Source organism: Bos grunniens, chromosome 1 (genome assembly GCF_055505025.1).
Source record: "Bos grunniens cultivar Pamir isolate PY7600 chromosome 1, Bosgru_T2T1.0, whole genome shotgun sequence".
Classification (NCBI taxonomy): domain Eukaryota; kingdom Metazoa; phylum Chordata; class Mammalia; order Artiodactyla; family Bovidae; genus Bos; species Bos grunniens.
Genome location: NC_141165.1, coordinates 147522051 through 147542700, shown reverse-complemented (window position 1 = coordinate 147542700; position 20650 = coordinate 147522051). Strand labels below are relative to the sequence as shown.

General features: G+C 38.7%; 1 protein-coding gene across 1 annotated transcript in view; it reads left to right on the top strand.

Annotated features, from left to right (window-relative positions):
* Positions 1–20411, top strand: part of CYYR1 (cysteine and tyrosine rich 1) — a 117997-nt gene extending 97586 nt beyond the window's left edge. The window contains exons 3-4 of the mRNA XM_086412625.1: positions 6378–6535; positions 17791–20411. Of these exons, the coding sequence (XP_086268751.1) occupies positions 6378–6535; positions 17791–17915 (283 nt within the window). The 3' untranslated portion in view covers positions 17916–20411. The remainder of the gene's footprint in view (positions 1–6377; positions 6536–17790) is intronic.
* The last annotated feature ends 239 nt before the right edge of the window (positions 20412–20650 follow it).

The following is a 20650-nucleotide window of genomic DNA, read 5'->3' as shown; positions in this document are numbered from 1 at the left end:
ATGATTTGGCTTTGTTCCAATCAAACTTTATTTTCTGAAACAACCAGTGGGCCCCATTTGGCTCATGGCCATAGTTCACCTTCCCTTAGACTAAATTGAGTAAAAAAGTCATTTGCTATAATAAATAACTATAATGGATGTTTAAAAGAAGAATTTGTTCACAAACCTTTGATATTTTGCCTGGTGAACTAAATGCTTTTGTTTAGTACCGAGCTCGTGTGAAATTATGAAAAGCACGAAAGCATAATTACTTGTGAAACTGTAGAATTCATAAAAGGTGTTGCAGTAGTCCCCTGAAAATAGAAATTTCTCTTTGCATATATAAATATTTACATGAATTATGCTTTATAATCCAAAAAGTCATCAATTAAAATTAAAAAGAACAACACCAAAAAGAAGTTATATTTCTTTCTTTTCCAAAGAAAAATGCCCTTTCAGGTTTGATCTGAATAAGGGATTAACAGGTGCCTTTAGGAAATACTTTCATTAGAGAGAAAGAATTTTGTGGATTAGTCCCTAATAGTTTAATAAGTGTGGGTAAGGTTAGGGGCTTCCCTTATGGCTTAGCAGGTAAAGAATCTGCCTGCAATGCAAGAGACACAGGAGACAAGGGTTTGATCCCTGGGTCAGGAAGATCCCCTGGAGGAGGAAATGGCTACCTATTCCAGTATTCTTGCGTGGAGAATCCCATGGACAGAGGAGACTTGGAATGCTTCAATCAAAGGGTCGAAAAGAGTCAAACATGACTGAGTGACCAAGTGCAAAAGTTTAGCTTAATATGTGTATTAAAAATTTTGGACCAGTTTTAATATGTATATCTTCCCTGGTGGCTCAGACGGTAAAGTGTCTGCCTACAGTGCGGGAGACCTGGGTTTGATCCCTGGGTCAGGAAAATCCTCTGAAGAAGGAAATGACAACCCACTCCAGTACTCTTGCCTGGAAAATCCCATGGACGGAGGAGCGTAGTAGGCTACAGTCCATGGGGTCACAAAGAGTTGGACACGACTGAGCGACTTCATTTCACTTCACTTTAATATGTATAAGAAAAGCTCAAAATCACAGGAGATATATATATATATAGTATATAAATGACACAGTTTTTCCCTAAAAACACAGTAATATTGAAAACTATGTTTTTAAGGTTATTCATCCATTTTTAATCTCTTCCATAAGGATGTTTTTATAATGTACTTTAAAAAATCACTTTACAGTTTAAACAATACCATATACTGCAATATTTTGGGTTTTTTAGAGTAGATGCACATTTCCTTATTCCTCCCTCTGAGTACTTTAAAACCCTTGATATTACATATAAAACAAACAAGAAAATTCTGAAAGGTGAAGAAAAGAAGGCAGAACAGCCAGGAACCCCATGGGCTGAAGACCAACACAATAGTGAGCTCCCTGGGTTTTCTTTTCGCCTCATTTCTCCCAGGTTTATAGGTAAAGAAACTGACAACCCATAGATACCAATGGAAGCAGATAAAAACCCCAACAAAAACCTGATCTCTTCAGTCAAAGGACCCAGAAAGAAACAGTCTAGCAAAACAGAAAATTCTTAGACAGTAACAACTGGGCTAATTTAACTATAGCCAAACACCATCAGGGAAAAAAAAACAAACCACTCCACCCAAGTGCCTATCAGGAAAGGTCAAGTGTGACGTCTAGACAGAACAGAAAAGCTGCAAAATGTATGGAGCAAAACACATAAAAGAGAAATACAGAAACCCAAAATTATAGCTGGAAACTTCAACATCCTTCACCAACAATTAGTAGAACCAGACAGAAACAAGGATATAGAATTGATTAACAAGGATATAGAAGAACTGAACAATATCATCAACCAACAAAATCTAATCAACATTTATAAAACACCCTATCCAGCAACAAGAAAATATACAGAGCCCAAAAACACACCCACAGAGCAAGCCAACTGATTTTTGACAAAGGTGCAAAAGCAGGGCAATGGAAGAAGGATAGTGTCTTCAATAAATGGTGCCAGAGTAGTTGGATATCAATGGGCAAAATAAATGAAGCTCAATCTAAATCTGACACCATGTACAAAATTAAGTCAAAATGGATCATAGATTTAAACATCAAACATAAAACTATAATGAAACATAAGAGAACCTTCAGAAACTAGGACTTAGAGAAGAGTTCTTAGACATGACAATAAAAGCACAGTTCATAAAAGAAAAAAATTGATAAATTGGACTTCATTAAAATGAAAAACTTTCACTTTTGCCAAAGACTCTATAAAGAGGATGAAAAGGCAAGCTGCAAGCTGGGAGAAAATACTTACAATTTACTTATCTGAGAAGGGACTCATATCCAGGATAACCAAAGAATTCTCAAAAATTCAACAGAAAAAACACAAACAATCCGATAAGAACGTGAGCAAAAGATAGGAAACATTTCACTGAAGAAGATATAGAAATGGCAAATCTGTTCATTAAAAAATGTTCAGCTTCACTAACTAAAGGGAAATGTAAATTAAGGTCACAATGAGATATCACTGCACACCTACTAAAATAGCTAAAATAAAAAATAATGGCAATGTCAAATGTTGGCAAGGATGTATAGAAACTGGATCTCCCCTACACTGCTAGTGGGAATGTAAAATAGTACTGTCAGTCTGGAAAATAGTTGGCAGTTTCTTTTAAAATAGAATATATGCTTGTATATCCTAGCAGTCCTACTTGTGAGCATTTATTCTGGAGAACTGAATACTTATGTCCACATAAAACCAGTATATAATTGTTCATAGCAGTTTTATAAATGGAAAAGGCAAAACTAGAAATAACCAAAATGTCCTATAATAAGTAACGGCTTAATAAACTAGGTTATAGCCATACTATTCTCAGTGAACTCCGGGAGTTGGTGATGGACAGGGAGGCCTGGCGTGCTGTGATTCATGGGGTCGCAAGGAGTCGGACACGACTGAGCGTCTGATCTGATCTGATCTGATGGAATATTACACAGTAATAAAAAGGAATGTATTGCTATACATGAAAGTCAAGATGGCTTCTAAGGACATCATGCTGAGTGAAGAAAAGACTGTTTTAGAAAGTCACATGCTATGTGATTCCATTTGTATAATACTCTTGAAATGGCAAAATTATAGAAATAGAGGACAGATTAGTGGTAGGGGTTATTGATGGTGGTAGGTGTGTGTATGACTATAAAGAAGGAACACAGGGAAATATTTTGTGGTAATGGAAGAGTACCTTGCTTACTGAATTGGTTGCATAAATCTATGCATGTGTTAAAATGACATAGAACCAATCATGAAAGTGAAAGTCACTCAGTCGTGTTCAACTCTTTGTGACCCCATGGATTACATAGTCCATGGAATTCTCCAGGCCAGAATACTGGAGTGGATAGCTGTTCCCTTCTCCAGGGGATCTTTCCAACCCAGGGATCTAATCCAGGTCTCCTGCATTGCAGGCAGATTCTTTACCAGCTGAGCTACTGGGGAAGCCCAAGAGTACTGGAGTGGGTAGCCTATCCCTTCTCTAGGGGATCTTCCCAAGCCAGGAATTGAACCGGGATCTCCTGTATTGCAGGCGGATTCTTTACCAGCTGAGCTACCAGGGAAGCCCTACACACACTTTATACCAATTGCAAGTTTCTAGTTTTAATGTTGTACTTGGCTATCTAGGGCTTCCCTGGTGGCTCAGAGGGTAAAGAATCCACCTGCAATGCCAGAGACTTGGGTTCGATCCCTGGGTTGGGAAGATCCCCTGGAGAAAGGAATGGTGACCCACTCCAGTATTCTGTCCTGGTGAATTCCATGGATAGAAAAGCCTGGCGGGCTACATGATTAAGCGACTTGCACTTTTCACTTTGACTACCTAAGATGTAACCTTTGGGGAAAACTTGGTGAAGGATACACATGACCTCTCTGCACGACTTTTGCAACTTCCTGGGAATCTAAAATTATTTCATATTAGAAGTTTAGAAAAGAAAAAATATGCAAACCTTGTAGTGCTTTCTTTCAAAAAAAATACATTCCCTAAATTTTTTCAAGGATTTTATGATGTCAAATTTCTCAACTTAATAGACTGTCTTTCCAACAGATGACTAAACCAAATACTTTATATACTGGAAGGTTACTGTTTATTTTTTAATTTAATAACTGAGTAAATAATGCTATAAATTTTATACTTGCCATGTTTTAAATAACTAACTTATAATTGCTAATGGGTATCAAAGTATCAAGGACATGAAAATCATGATTTAATCAAAAAACCTCTTAACACATTAATTGCAACCTCATTATTGACCTCAAGAGCAGACACTTTTGCTAGAGCTGATGACAAGAAAATAAAATGTGACTGATTTTCTACTTTTTTATATTTAAAGAGGAATTAATGAATATAAATATGCCTCAATTTGATGTCTTAGCTTCCGTAGCACACACTTTGGAAACTCTACGCCTAAATAATTGGGCCATTGATTATTTCTGGGACATGAATTAAGCCCTCCAATTTAATCTTATTTAGACCTAAAAATTACAATGAAAAATAGGTTTCCAGATCACTTTTTTTTAAATTTCACGTTATCTCCTTTGATAAATCTTTTTCCTTGAAAGGATTTATTTACTGAACTGCTAGACTCTGTCATTCTTTAATTGCTAATAGCCCATCCAAATATCTCATGTTCTACTTTCATAATTTACTAACAAAGTTAAAATTGTGTAGGAATACTTTAAAGGAGTCTATTGGAATGCATAATGGAGTATTCTGTTTGTTTTTTTTTAAGTGAGTGGGTGAAAGTCATAAAGAGAAGATTTCTACTGCAAAGCGTATATACAGATAGGTCCACAGTTCCTTATCTGCAATTCTGAAATCCTTAAAAAAAAAAAAAAAAAAAGAACCTGAAAAGTAAAGGTTTTATACAGTACAATTGGTGGCAAGCCTGGACCTGAATGAACCTGGGATTTTTTATAGCTTCCATGTCATCCAAGTGTTAATATTCAGAAATGTTCATGTGTTATGCCCCAGATGCTGGCTGTGGGAATATCATACAATATACAGTATATGTATATTCCCTTTCCAAAATCTGAACACTCCTGGCTTATGAACACACCTAGACCCAAGGACTTGGGATGGGAGATCATGGACCTGTCCTATAAAAGTACAGGATAGCTGTTTATATAGCACTTGAGAATAGGACCTTATTGACATGACCAGTGAATCCAGGAACACAGTTATTTCATGACATTGAATTCGAGAGGAGAGTCAGAAAAGCACCAAGCTGACCTTTATTTCATTAATAACCAAACTGGGGCATTGAGCAGCTTGCCCAAGGTCACCCAAGGCTACAGTTGGAATCATGGCAGTCTGGCTTTAGAAGTCATGCTTTTAAAGCACAGATTTTGTTACTAAAGACTTATCCTGAAAGCCTCCCCTGTCACAGCAGAATGAGACTGAATCTCTGAGATGAAAGCCCAAGGATTTTTTTAAAGTTCATACTCTTATGGATAAAATTCTAGGCTCCAGGAAACTGGCAGCCAGTTCAGTTCATGTTCCCCAAGTATGAAACTGGAGGATCCTTTTAAAGAGTAAAATCTACAATCCAAAAGAAAAACAAAACATGAGAACTAACCTCAGTTGATCCCCTACTGTGGGGTTCATCTGTCCAGTACTGACTTTGCACACTGAAATACCAACCCACAAATTTTAACATAGGAGTAGATTCAGGAATCATTGAGCAAGCTCTGGCAGATATTGGAGGACAGAAGAGCCTGGAGCGCTGCAGTCCATGGGGTTCCAAAAAGTCAGACACAACTTAGTGACTGAACAACAACCACAGTAGACATTTAAGGAAAATGTCAAACAGATCAAAGTAAACAATCAACAAAAAGGAGCCTAGGCAGGACAGAGGAAATAGGAAAAAATAGTCTCAAAAAATATATTATCATGAGTACGTTAGAGATTAATAGAAGAAATTGCATCCATAAAAGCAAAAAAGGACACTATGAAAAAAAGGAAGTGAAATAAAGGATAAGATAGAGCACCTGGAAACAAAAAATACGATCGCTGAAATTCTAGAATTCAGTAAAATTTTAGAAGATAAAGTCAATGAAATTCCCCACAAAGTAATTCAAGAAAATAGGGATAAGAAAAATCAGAGAAGTTATCCAGGAGACTAAGAGGCTTATTTCAGAATAGGTTTCCAGAAAGAGAAGCAGAGAAAATGCTAGAAAGGAAATTATTAACTGAAAAACTTGAGTTTTGGGGTTTTTTTTTTAACATTATTCTTAAGAACTTTCCTAAAAGGGCACTTTTCATATATTCATGGAACTGTATTTGAAAGGCTGAGGAATCCCTATGAGTCTTTTAAATAAATGTAATTTTGCTTTTCTCTTTTAGGGGCACAGCAATTGCTGGCATAGTATTTGGAATCGTGTTCATCATGGGGGTCATTGCTGGAATTGCCATATGTATCTGCATGTGCATGAAAAACAACCGTGGGACCCGGGTGGGTGTCATCAGGACCACCCACATCAATGCCATCTCCTCTTACCCTGGTACGCAATACTGCTTACTCATTCTGAAGGAGGAGTCAGATGTGTTAGTTGTGCTCTGGTTCTGGGAGAGAAGAATCATTAAAGATTCTCACTGGAATAATCCCCAAGTATGTAGGATGCTTCTTAGTTAATGTAGATTGAAGCTCTAACTTTCAGTGGAGGTTACTTAGATCTGCATTATAATATCTACCTCCTATTTGAGGATATTCATATGTTCAATGGTTGTATTATTGACTACAATTGCCAACCTGCCGTAGTTAAGAGAAATAGACAATTCACACCTACTGTGTCTATCTGCCAGTGAGTTTTGACAAATAATTATCCAGAAAGAACAAGTTACATGTCTGACTAAACTGGCATCTGATTCAACAGGTATGTGTGTCTAGAAAAAAAGTATTGAAGAGAGTTTTTATGTGTCCTCTTTATGCAAGAAAATGGTTTTAACATAACACTAAAATTATCAGCAAAGAGAAACCATAATTTTTAGTAATTTGACAAGTATTTGTTGAGAATCTTCCAGAAATTCCACATATAAATATATTGTACACATATGAATTCACAAACAAAGTGCTGTTTCACTTTCAATATAGTATTTTTAAGTCTATATGTAGATAGCTCAGCTGGTAAAGAATCTGCCTGCAATGTAGGAGACCCCAGTTCAATCCCTGAGTCGGGAAGATCCCCTGGAGAAGGGATAGGCTACCCACTCCAGTATTCTTGCCTGGAGAATTCCATTGACAGAGGAGACTGACGGGCCCCAGTCCATGGGGCTGCAAAGAGTAGAACATAACTGAGTGACTTTCACTTAAATATATATACATATATATATTTAGACATATATATATATTTAGACATATATATATATATATATACACACATATATATGTATACACACACACACAAACACACACACACACATATAGGGATTCCCTGGTGGCTTAGACGGTAAAGAGTCTGCCCTCAATGTGGGAGACCTGGATTCAATCCCTGGGTCAGGAAGATTCCCTGGAGAAGGAAATGGCAACCCACTCCAGTATTCTTGCCTGGAAAATCCCATGGATGGAGGAGCCGGGTGGGCTACAGTCCATGAGGTCCGAAAGAGTCTGACATGACTGAGCGACTTCACTTTCACTTTTCATACACTCATGTCCTCTCTCTCACCCCTTACAGCAAAGGAAGAAGGTAGTTTCTACATCTGGTCTGCCCTGTGTATCAATTCCCTAACAACGTCTCTCCTTTCTTAATCTTTTACCTATCACAGTCGCCTTGAGGGAGCAAATTTCAGATGAACATCAGCATGATCGTTTCCTCTGAAGTCTTTTGTTAGTTCTCCCCCTTCTCCAGTATCTCCGTGTTAGAGTGCCTCAAGTCTCACTCTTGTGTCTTCTATCCTGTATCCAGACTTACTTCTTTAGGTGTATCAATTGGCCTCATGATATTAAGGACCATGTATCTCCAGTCTAAACCTCCTTCCTGAATTTCACACTCATTTGACCCCACTGCCTGTTGAACTATCCACTTGGATGTCTAACAGATAGATCTCAAATGTAACATGTCTGAATCTGTACTTCTGATCATCCGGCTAGACACTCCTCCACTCATCCTTTACCATCTTAACTGATGGCATCGCCAGCTGTCCAGCGGCTCAGGCCAAAAACCTTGGCATCATCCTGGACTCCTCTCTTTCCCTGACATCTGCATGCAGTCTACCAGGAAAACTTCTCAGCTCCACCTTCAGAATGTAAACAGTATATATGACTACTTCTCACCATTCCTTCTCTGGTGGGAGCCACCATCAACTCTCATTTCCACGACTGTGATATCCTAGCTGCTCTGCCAGCATCCACTTGTGCCCCCTAGGGGTCTATTCTAAACACAGTAGCAGACTGAACCCATTTAAGATGATTAAATGTCAGATCATATCACTTCTCTGCTCAGAATCTTTCAGTGGCTCCCCATGTCCCCAGAGGAAGAGTCAAAGCCAGTGGTTTCTCATTTTATCCAAAAAGTTGATTCTTTACCAGGGCCCTCAAGCCAGTACTTGAATTGGCTCCTGTTTTTTACTTCTCTGACTTCACTTCTTTCTCCCTCTCACCACCTGGCTCCACTCACACTTTTTCTTGCTGTTCTATGAACACACGAGGCACGCTCTTATCTTAGGGTTTGCCTAGAACACTGAATCTCTTACTTAGTTCAGTTCAGTTCCTCAGTCATGTCCGACGCTGCGATCCCATGGACCACAGCACGCCAGGCCTCCCTGTCCGTCACCAACTCCCAGAGTTTACTCAAACTCATGTCTGTTGAGTCGGTGATGCCATCTAACTATCTCATCCTCTGTCGTCCCCTTCTCCTCCCGCCTTCAATCTTTCCCAGCATCAGGTCGTTTCAAATGAGTCAGCTCTTCGCATCAGGTGGCCAAAGTATTGGACCTTCAGCATCAGTCCTTCCAATGAATATTCAGGACTGATTTCCTTTAGGATGGACTGGTTGGATCTCCTTACTGTCCCAGGGACTCTTAAGAGTCTTCTCCAACACCACAGTTCAAAAGCATCAATGCTTTACTTAATTCAAGTCTTTGTTAAAGGTCATTTTATGAATGAGGCCTTCCTCAGTCACCCTCAAGATTGTAAGGCGTCTCACCTCCCACATGAACCCATCCTTTTGCTCTACTCCTTGTCCAGCATGCTTCATTTAACCTTCTAAGATATCATATAGTTCACCTAATGGTTATGTTTATTATTTATTGTTCTTCCCCTCTTCCTAGAACATTAGCTCCATGAGGCAGGCATTGTTGTCAATTTTATTTACGTCTCAATCCCAAGTGTACAAGACCAGAACTGGCATGTAACAGGCACTCAGTAGATATGGCTGAATGAATGAATGCCATGACAAAATCTGATTTAATTGTATTAATACCTAGACAATTAACCTTAAATTCCACCCTGGAATATACTATACTTTTTACTCACTACAAACTGCTACTGCTAAGTCACTTCAGTCGTGTCCAACTCTGTGTGACCCCATAGACAGCAGCCCACCAGGCTCCCCTGTCCCCGGGATTCTCCAGGCAAGAACACGAGTGGGTTACCATTTCCTTCTCCAATGCATGAAAGTGAAAAGTGAAAGTGAAGTCTCCCAGTTGTGTCCGACTCTTAGCGACCCCATGGACTGCAGCCTACCAGGCTCCTCCACCCATGGGATTTTCCAGGCAAGAGTACTGGAGTGGGGTGCCATTGCCTTCTCCAACTCACTACAAAAGCAATTCATAATTCTGAAACTTCCCATTTACTAAGATTATGGTTAGGGTTAATATGACCATGTTAAAACTACAGTATAAGAAAAAAATAGGGGGGATTTTCTTTTTAATTTTTCAAATCTCCCCATTTTTACTGGCCAACCCATAACCCAAGAGAAGAGGAGAGTCTGACAGAGACATTAAATCAAAGAAGATGAGGAGAAACACCTTGTAGATAATATTCCAGGTTCACTTTCCTTGATAAAAAAAAAGGATCATTAAAATTAATTTTTAAAACATTTAAAAATATTCTTTATAAAATTAAACTAGAAAAAGTAAAATGTTTTAATGTGATGTTTTGCCTTCTTGGGTCTGAGATTCCTCTTCCACCCATGGAAATGTGTTTTAAACACTTTATTCTACCAGCATTATTTATGCTGGCAGATCACAGTGCCATGTTGCCTTTTCAGTAAATGCGTTGTTCTGGGAACTGAATAATGCAGAAAACATAATAAGCCTTATGGTGGACGCATTTTCACTGTAAAAAGACTAGGCCCTCAAAAACATAATTTGCTTGATTACTTCTCATTTCCTTCATAAAGTCACTAATTAAGCTTTCACTTAAAGGATCAGGAAACAACACAGAGTAATATTGAATGCTTTTCAAAAATCTCTCATTCAGTGGATGTATACAATGACTTCACCCACAGTAATTAATTAACCCTGTGATAATTGAATAACCCCTCAAGTTATGACATAGTCCTACAGCTGGGAGGCCCCATAAATGAGTAGAAAATAGTTTAGTCAAGGTTAGTGTATCTCTTGTTGAAAGTACTTAGTGGGGAACCCTGCAGTGAACATTATTATTCTGCACTGGGAGGAGATTACCAAGGAAAAGTGATCTGCCACATCCAACCCTTTGTTGCACAGTGACCTTTTGAAATAGTTTTGTATTCCTGCCACCTTGCATGTCCTGAGCCTTGTTTAATTACAACTATTTTAAAAACCATCAGTGTGAAAATAAGAATTATTTATCAAGTCTTAAATTTCCATGACTTTTCCAAACCTCAGTATAAACAAAAGAAAGTGATTATGTTAACCTCCTTTTAAAAAATGGGTTTGGATAATGCATATATGAAAGGAAATAATATGGATAAAACATAAGAAAAAGGCTTGTCAAAGATATAAAAATTAAACGCCAATGAAAGGAAAACTAGGGATTATAATGCTATCAAGAAAATGGAGATTTGAAGTATCAATACATTTTAGAGTCCTTAATGGTAGTTAGGTAGGTAGATTATTGATTCACTGATTGATTGATACATAGCAGATAGACAGATGGATGATAATGCTAATGATGAAGTTAGATAGGTAGATAGATTATTAAACAATTTTTTTCACTGTGACTCATGTACTCAACAAAGGATTTGGTGATAGAGGATGGTCTCTTCCAATTGTATCTATTGTATCTTCCAATTGTATCTATCTAGTGAAATAAAAAGTAAGTTTTATGCTGGAAGTGATTTTGAGGAGTTTGTAATTAAGGAGAAAGAAAAAAAAAATCATGAAACAGTAGTCTAGGAGAATGGAGAGGTGGTGAGATGCCTAATGCACAATTTCAGAGCAATGCCAAGGCCTCCACACTTAAGAATATAGTCATGCATTTAAAGTGAGATCAGTTGGCACAATTGTGCATTTTTCTCTAAGCATATTAAGCTCCTAGATACAGATGTAGGATAGCCAAAATGTTGGGTTGGAGTTTTGTCAAGCAGCGGGGAAAGAAGGAGATAAATTTGATGATAGATGCACAGAGATAATTTTATTGATGGACCATAAATCTAAGCTGAATGAAGAAAGACATGAAGACAGGAAGGTAGTGATGTCAGTTTAAATTAATCTGCTTAAGGCCGTCAGTAAATCAGAAATCCAGGTGAAAGTGAAAGTCACTCAGTTGTGTCCGACTCTTTGCAATCTCATGGACTGCACAGTCCATGGAATTCTCCAGGCCAGAATACTGGAGTGGGTAGCCTTTCCCTTCCCCAAGTGATCTTCCCAACCCAGGGATCGAACCCAGGTCTCCCGCATTGCAGGTAGATTCTTTACTAGCTGAGCCACAAGGGAAGTCCAAGATATATTGGGATGTATATTCTAGAAAGATAAGAAGTGTTGGTTAGATTACAATATGGTACCATCATTGATTACAATAAAAGGGAGAAAAAGACCTTTGAAGACAAAAGACCCAAAGGACTGAGAGGCAGGATTGTTGTTGTTCAGTGGCCAAGTCATGTCAGACTCTATATGACCCCACAGACTGCAGTACACCAGGCTTCCCTGTTCCTCAGCATTTCCCAGGGTTTGCCCGAGTTCATGTCCATTGAATTGGTGATTCCATCCTTATATTAAAAACTGATTAAAGAAGACAATCTAGGTGATAACTTTATTTAACACTTTATAAATTGGAAGGTTTTCATGAGGAGAACAATAAAATGGAAGAAAGGTAAGAAGCTTTTGTAGGATGAAGAATAAGAACAAAGAAAAGTAGAAACAGTCTGACTGGTTGGGGCCACACAGTCAACCTTGTTTGGATGAAGAGGAACCAGGAATGTTGAGTATAGAGTCCAGAGTGGGCTTGGTGTTTGGGGATTTTATGACTGGATATACTGAGTTTCTGATATACCGATGTATACTAGGACATGGATGTAAGTTTGCTGATACGGGAGCTCGAGTAGGAGTGGTTAGAAACCCAGTGTTTTCTGGGGCTAGAAATTTATTTCAACAAAGGGGTGTTGAAATCACTGAGAGAATGATACTATTAATAGAAGCTGTGATGCAAAGAAAGGCAATGAGCCTGATACTAAATCTTCAGTAGATGAGATTGTGGAGTAGAGAGGACCACACATATGGATAACAAGAAGGAGTAGAAAGGAGTATAATCTCTTAGAATGTGCTACAAAAGAGCTCAGGTTTTTAAAGACAGTTGTTTAAAAATGGCTCTGAGAGGAATGGATTAAGATGCGGTATATATTTAAATGAAATAATTATTCAGCCATATAAAGGAATGAAATAGTGCCATTTGCAGAGACCTGGATGGACCTAGAGGCTGTCATATGGAGTGAAGTAACCCAGAAAAAGAAAAAGAAATGTAATATTGCTTATATGTGGAGTCTGGAAAAATGGTACAGATGAACTTATTTACAAAGCAGAAATAGAGTCCCAGACATAGTGAACAAATGTATGGTTAGCAACGGGGGAAGGTGGGTGGGATGAACTGGGAGGTTGGGATTGACATATATATACTGCACATGTGCATGTTCAGTCGCTCAGTTGTGTCCAACTCTGTGATCCCATGGACTGTGATCCCACCGGGCTCCTCTGTTCACAAAATTCTGCAGGCAAGAATACTGTAGTGGGTTGCCACGCCCTCCTCCAGGGGATCTTCCCAAACCAGGGATTGAACCCAAGTCTTCTGCATTGGCAGGCAGTTTCTTTGCCACTGAGCCACCAGGGAAGCCCGTATCAATCTTTTTAACAACCTTCTTTTTAAATTAATTTAACAGGTGATAATCATGTTGCAATATATAAAAATAAGCAATGAAACTTCATCTATCCTACCAGATATTAATACCATTTAGAATCAATAATAACTAAAATTGGGTATTTGTGATTAAAAAATGATATGCCTTGGTCATTGAGACAGAATAAGTAGATTAAAATGTCTACGTGAAATTGCTATTAAAATTTCTACGTGAAAGTCTCTCAGTCGGATAGATGAAGTTTCATTGCTTATTTTTAAAAAATTAATAGTTTCAATTGAGATATAATTGACTTAACATTGTATAAGTTCAAGGTATACAATGTGTTGATTTGATAAATTTATATATTGCAACATGATTGTCACCTGTTAAATTAATTTAAAAAGAAGGTTGTTAAAAAGATTGATACGGGCTTCCCTGGTGGCTCAGTGGTAAAGAATCTGCCTGCCAATGCAAAAGACTTGGGTTCAATCCCTGGCTTGGGAAGATCCCCTGGAGGAGGGTGTGGCAACCCACTACAGTATTCTTGTCCATTGCGACTCCATGGACTGTACCCTACCAGGCTCCTTTGCCCATAGGATTTTGCAGGCAAGAATACTCGAGTGGGTTGACATTTCCTTCTCCAGGGGATCTTCCCAACCCAGGGATCAAACCTGTGTCTCCTGCATCTTTTGCATTGGCAATGGATTGTTTATTAAATTTTGGTGACAAAATCATGGATGATTTTACTCTGTTTCCAATTCTCTAAAATAATGTACAATTTTGATAACACCATGCATCTTTCATTACATTTGCTTTAGGGATGTTGTCCTGGGTGGATTAAAAAAAAAATGATTAACTTTCTGCTATGAATTTCTTAGCATCCCCTGAATTTTGTAAAATTCTAGACAACTATACTGACATACATGGTAATGGCGTATTTTCACTGTTTAAAGAATTGGAATGATTGATTATGAAAGAATTTCAAAAGTGCATTTCCAGCTACATCCATGTATCTTTTAAAGATGATTTGACTTTAAGAGAAAGAAAAAAAAACCCATTAGAGTTAATCAGAAATTCTAAAATTGATACCCTGAAAAGTTTATTTCCTGGTGAAACCTTTTTATCTGTAAGAAGGAAAGATAGCACAGTTCACAGTTACACCAGGATTATTTCACAATGCCTTCCCATAGGTGGTACTGTAAAAGATGTGCCATGCTTATTTCATGATGGATATGGTCTTCAAATTCCTCAAAATACCATTCTTCAGCATTGTATTATCACTTTACCAAACTCAAAACCTATATGAACGGCTTCATATCTTAAATTCAAAACCTATATGAATGAAAGAACATGGCTTCGTATCTTAGATTTTCATGTTCAACATGAAGCTGTATAAACCAGAGGGAGTCTCACTGAAATGTCCTCCAGCAGTGTTTATGCAGATGGCAAAATATAAATGCTTTGTTACCGAAGCATAAAGGCACACCATGGCTTAATGACCAAGAAAGATGCAGAGTCAATCTGTAGATTCACCTGATGTGTGCCCCTCAAGTGGGAGGCAGGGAAAAGCTTCAACATATAAACAACTTAGAACCACGTACTTACATGAAACAGTTCAATGGGAATCCAGCTGCAACTTTCTGTTTTACGTGGAGGGTGCATTGCTTGGCTTGGAGGAATTTTATTATACATCTCTCTGTCTCAGTCCTCCCGCATATAATGAAGCAAAGGAGTGGGTGTATGCAGAGGGAAGGTGTGTGTAGATTCAATGGGAGTTACTCCGTTTTCTTGTAGAAAACAAAGCTTGGAATAGCCCAGCCTCTGAGGGCCTAAAGCAGCCTTCTCCACAGAACTGTGTCCTCTGCTGTGAACTCTGGCCTGCTCAGCCCACAGGAGAGTTTCAGAGTCTTTCCTCACCAGGGTGTCTCTCAGAGGACAGCCCACTCAGTTCTGCACCTCCATCTTTTTCTGTGTCCGGTGACTCAATTCTTTCCTAAGCATAGATAGATCAGTAAATGGTTTGAATCACCAAGCTCCTGGTAAAGCGAGCCAAGTTAAAGAGATGTAGATGGGAAAAGAATCTTTAAAAGAAGTGAGTATATGGATAACAGGGGCTTACCCAGATGGCTCAGTGGTAAAGAATCTGCCTGCCAATGCAGGAGACTCAAGAGACGCAGGTTCAATCCTTGGATCAGGAAGATCCCCTGGAAGAGGAATGGCAACCCACTCCAGGCTTCTTGCATGGAAAACCTTATGGACAGAGGAGTCTGGTGGGCTAAAGTTCATTCAGAAGCAAAGAATTGGACATGACTGAGCCACTGAACACAAGATGTGTATAACTGATTCACTTTGCTGTACAGCAGAAACTAACACAACATTGTAAATCAACTATACTCCAATAGAAACTAATTTAAAAATTTTAAAACACAAATACAAAATAAAGAGATGCTGAAGAAACAGTTTGTGTTTGTGTATAGGGTGAAGTCCTATGTTTATTAATACATGCATATTGATCAGAATACTATCATAGTCTCATCAGTAAGAGTACAATTGAGAAGACCTGTTGAGGTTTGTTGAAATGTTGCTTGTTCTTCTCTGCCATTCTAAAAGTGAAAGCTTGGCTGTTTATTCACATTATTATAGCACTAGTCTGTGGTTGGAGAAGGCAGTGGCACCCCACTCCAGTACTCTTGCCTGGAAAATCCCATGGGCGGAGGAGCCTGGTAGGCAGCAGTCCATGGGGTCGCTAGGAGTCGGACACGACTGAGCGACTTCACTTTCACTTTTCACTTTCATGCATTGGAGAAGGCAACGGCAACCCACTCCAGTGTTCTTGCCTGGAGAATCCCAGGGACCGGGGAGCCTGGTGGGCTGCCGTTTATGGGGTCGCACAGAGTTGGACACGACTGAAGTGACTTAGCTTAGCTTAGTCTGTGGTTTAGGTCACATTCACAGGAAGCAATTAAGACATGTCAATTTCCAACTAGAATCATGATCTTGACGATAAATAAAAACTACTGGCAAATCACCAAAAGGGTTGCTCAGATGTTTGCAAGTGATTTGGTTCTTGAGGACATGGAGTGCTCAAGGAGTACCTCTTTTCCAACCCTGTAGTTGGGATGGAGAGCACTACAAAATAGATGTCCATACATAATCATAACAAATATGATTTTGTTATAGGAAATGTGATTTTAAAACACACTGACATATATTGCAGTAAGTAAATTAAAGAAACTTTTTCTATGAGATTTGAAAAAGTTTCTCCATCCTCATTTGCAAACCTGTTTGTCTTCCCTTTTGTTTGTTTCTTATTTCTATAATGACTCCATGACCCTCCAAGTTACAGAAGCCCAGTACCAGGCACCCAATACCTCCATATCTTCTTGCTCTCTACCTCTTTTCCAAACACCCAGTCATCACTGAAGCTCTCAAATGCTCAAGAGCTCCTAATAATCCCCACCACCAACTTCCACGAGTCCTTTAGAATCCCTCACATATGCTACTACATCATCTCACCTTTTCTTTGGTCCACCTGAATGCATATTGCTGACAGTCATCTCCCTAAAGCATACTCACTAGCATATTCAAAAAATCTCTAAAAACCACATATCACACACACCTTTTGTGATAGTCTAAGCCCACCTTGATGGTGATACAATTAGATTCCTCAGTATCCTTTCCCGTTTCTCTTTTCCATGTAGTTTTTGCTTTGAATCAAAGTTTTCTCCTCTTTCAGAACTTTTGCTCATCTTGAATTACCCTTTACTCCTTTCTGTCACTTCAACATCATCTTTCCAAGAAATTTGCCTTAAGCCACCAATTCTAAATACTTTGGCCGATAGCAGCATTTTTTATAACACTTGACTTTTCATACTTTGTATCCTCAGCCTGATAAAACTGATTATTGAAGGCAAAAATTATGTTGTTGTTGTTGTTGTTCAGTCCTAAGTCGTGTCTGACTCTTTGTGACCTCATGGACTGCAGCACACCAGGCTCTCCTGTCCTTCACTGTGTCCCAGAGTTTGCTCAAATTCATGTCTGTTGACTTGGTGATGCTATCTAACCATCATATCCTCTGCTGCCCTCTTCTCCTTCATCCTTAGTCTTTCCCAGGATCAGGGTCTTTTCCAGTGAGTCAATTCTTTGAGTCAGGCCAAAGTATTGGAGCTTCAGCTTCAGCCTCAGTCCTTCCAATGAATATTCAAGGTTGAGTTCCTTAAGAATTGATTGTTTTGATCTCCTTGCTGTCCAAGAGACTCTCAAGAGTCTTCTCTAGCACCACATTCAGAAGTATCAATCCTTCGGCTCCCAGCCTTCTTTATAGCCCAACCCTCACCTCTGTACATGACTACTGAAAAAAAAAACATAGTTTTGACTATAGGAACCTTTGTAAAAATTATGTCCTCCCCCGAAGTACCCTCTGAGTGTCTCAAATATAATGGACACTCTATCATTGCTAAATACCTGATGCCCTTCTCGTTTTGTTTTGTTTTTTTTTTTTCCAGTGGCACCACCCCCCTATAATTATGACCATGAGATGGAATACTGTGCAGACTTGCCTCCTCCATACTCCCCGACGCCAGCACAGCGTTCTCCACCCCCTCCATATCCTGGAAATTCGAGGAAGTAATCCTTCTCCTGGAACAGAGTATGTGCCAATCAGCAATCTTGCCTAGAATAAAATGCCTCTACTCAGAAACAGACAAGAAAGGATTGCCCTAAGGAACACCCTTTCAAGTTGGACAATATGTCAAGTGGAATGTCCAGGCTAAGAAAAGAGACATAGGATTTCTTCCCTACTCAGAGATGATCCCATCTGGGGTATTATGTTGGGTTCACAGGGACCACATTTGAAGAGGTTGACTGATACAGAAGTACACTCAGAAAAGAGTAGTTCAGTTCAGTTCAGTCGCTCAGCCGTGTCTGACTCTTTGTGACCCCATGAACTTCAGTACGCCAGGCCTCCCTTTCCATCACCAACTCTCAGAGTTCACCCAAACCCACGTCCATCCAGCCATCTTATCCTCTGTCGTCCCCTTCTCCTCCTGCCCTCAATCTTTCCCAGCATCAGGATCTTTTCCAATGAGTCAGTTCTTCGCATCAGAAAAGAGTAACGTGTAGACAAAACATCAGAAATTCGTGTCGCTTAAGGAACAGATGAAGGAAATTGCAGTATTCACCCTGAAAAAGAGAAGATTTATGTGCGATACAAGGCTACCCTGGACTCCATAAGGAAACGACTATCTTCTGCAGCTTTACGAGTCAGAACGAGAACTCTTCAGTCTCTTTGTTCATCCATAAATGCAGATCAAGTGCCTGAAAGCCTACTCTGTGCCTTACACTGTTGGAAACACTGGATGGAAGTTGCAGGAAGAGAACTCAGGTTTCAGTATAAGAAAGGGCTGTTGGGGTTTTCTTATTGACTAGATTGCTTTGTGAAGCTCCCTGTCTCCAAGACTCCTAACAGACCCTGGCTGACTACCCTGTAGAGACATGCTTGAGAAGGGAGAATGAAGTCAAATGGTAGATAAGTTCAGTGGGGCCCCAAAGCTCTGCTCATGTTTTAGATAGAAGTGAGGCGAATTTCTACATCACCAAGAATGAAAACAACAGGGGTAGTTGAATCTATATAATTTGAGACTTAAAACATAATCCAAAGGACTCAACAGCCGCTTAAAGCCAAGCACTCTTCACTGCTAGCTATCGCCACCTAAAAATCATCTGACTTTTTGTAGTATATGATCATAATGGTAATTCCAACTGTGAAAAGAAATTCATAACAAGTTCCACAAGCAACAAATACTTCACTTCAGATTAAAAGATGAGAAGCCAGAATCCTATGGGATTTTATATCAGGGAGTAAAATTTAGAACTTGACCAGGAAGCTATATAGCAGTTTACAAAAAGAAGAGAAAATGAAGCTTGGATTCTGTTTTGTGTAATTCCACTCATATGCAACTTGAACAAATTTCTATGTCTCTTATAATGTTTTAATAATCTAGTCTCTTGAAAAGTTATACAGTTAATGGAAAAGTAAGATATTGGTGTCAAACTGTTGCCTTTTGCCAAAACCCACATTTTATAAAGTGCCTACCTTTAGGTGTAAAAGTTTTTAATAAATAATTCTAATATGCCATATTCATTGCTGCAGGTGATCTTAACATTTCTATTGTCATGTATTTAAAGTTGTACATTGAGAAAATATTGAGAATAATGAAATTTCTGTCACTTTGCAATTAAATCTAAAATGTTTAAGCGAACATTATCAGCATAATTCAAAATCCCAAAATGATGCTAAGAGTTTTGCTTAATAAAACAATCAAAAGAAATGTCTTAAAGTAAAAATCATAGTTAGGAAACTCAGTAACTCATATAAGTAGCATATTTTACTTTCAAAGACATTGACTGAACTGAAATACAGTCTAACTGCCAGTGATATCTGAAAGCTAGATTTGTTTTGAATGACCAGCTTGATTTTCAGGCACTGTGATTTTCTTGCTTATGAAGATGGAAACCATTCAATCATTCCAGCCTGTCCTACCTAGTAACTGAGATTTTAGCACAATTTTAACAGTACATATGCTTTAATTTATCTCTCTTCTGCAAGTGTGATCAGACCCAATTACACAGTAGCTACACAATTCAAAGTGTCAGAGCCTCTGAGACATTCAGAGTGATATTTCCCAATGCACCATATATTCCTTAAGAAAAAATAGAGAGGGCAAGTCCAGCAGTAATTGAATTCTCATCATCTTTGCTGTCAATAAATGTTTACTGCATACCTCGTATGTTCTGCCAACATTACTCGCATAGGAGCTATTACAATCCACACCATCTCTCTTCTCTGAGTTGTGTTAAGACCTCCCTTAAGGCATATCACAAACCCATAGACCTCCAATAGATGAGTATTTTTACTATTTGTATTTAGTGTCACAATAGCATAAATGTGCACAATGTCAGTATAGACTTCTGGAGTTCACTGATTATTTTCATAGATGACACATCTTGGGGGAAAATAGTATATGATGTGAAAGCTTTGAATTACAGTTATTTAAAAACTAATGTATTTTCTGTGGCCAAAGTGTTTACAATAAGCAATAAAATGAAATAACCCATTATAACAAGAGTTATATTTTAAATCATCTTGTGTTTATTCTGCTTCAGCCTCCATTTCTGCAGATTTAGCCTCATTCATCTATACAGGAGACACAGGACTGGAGCCAGATAAACTTTATGTTGAATTCTGTCTCTTGCCTGAATGATTTGAGGTGTGCGTGTGTGCTAAGTTGCTTCAACCACGTCCGACTCTTTGCGACGCTATGGACTGTAGCCAGCCAGGCTCTTCTGTCCCTGGGATTCTCCAGG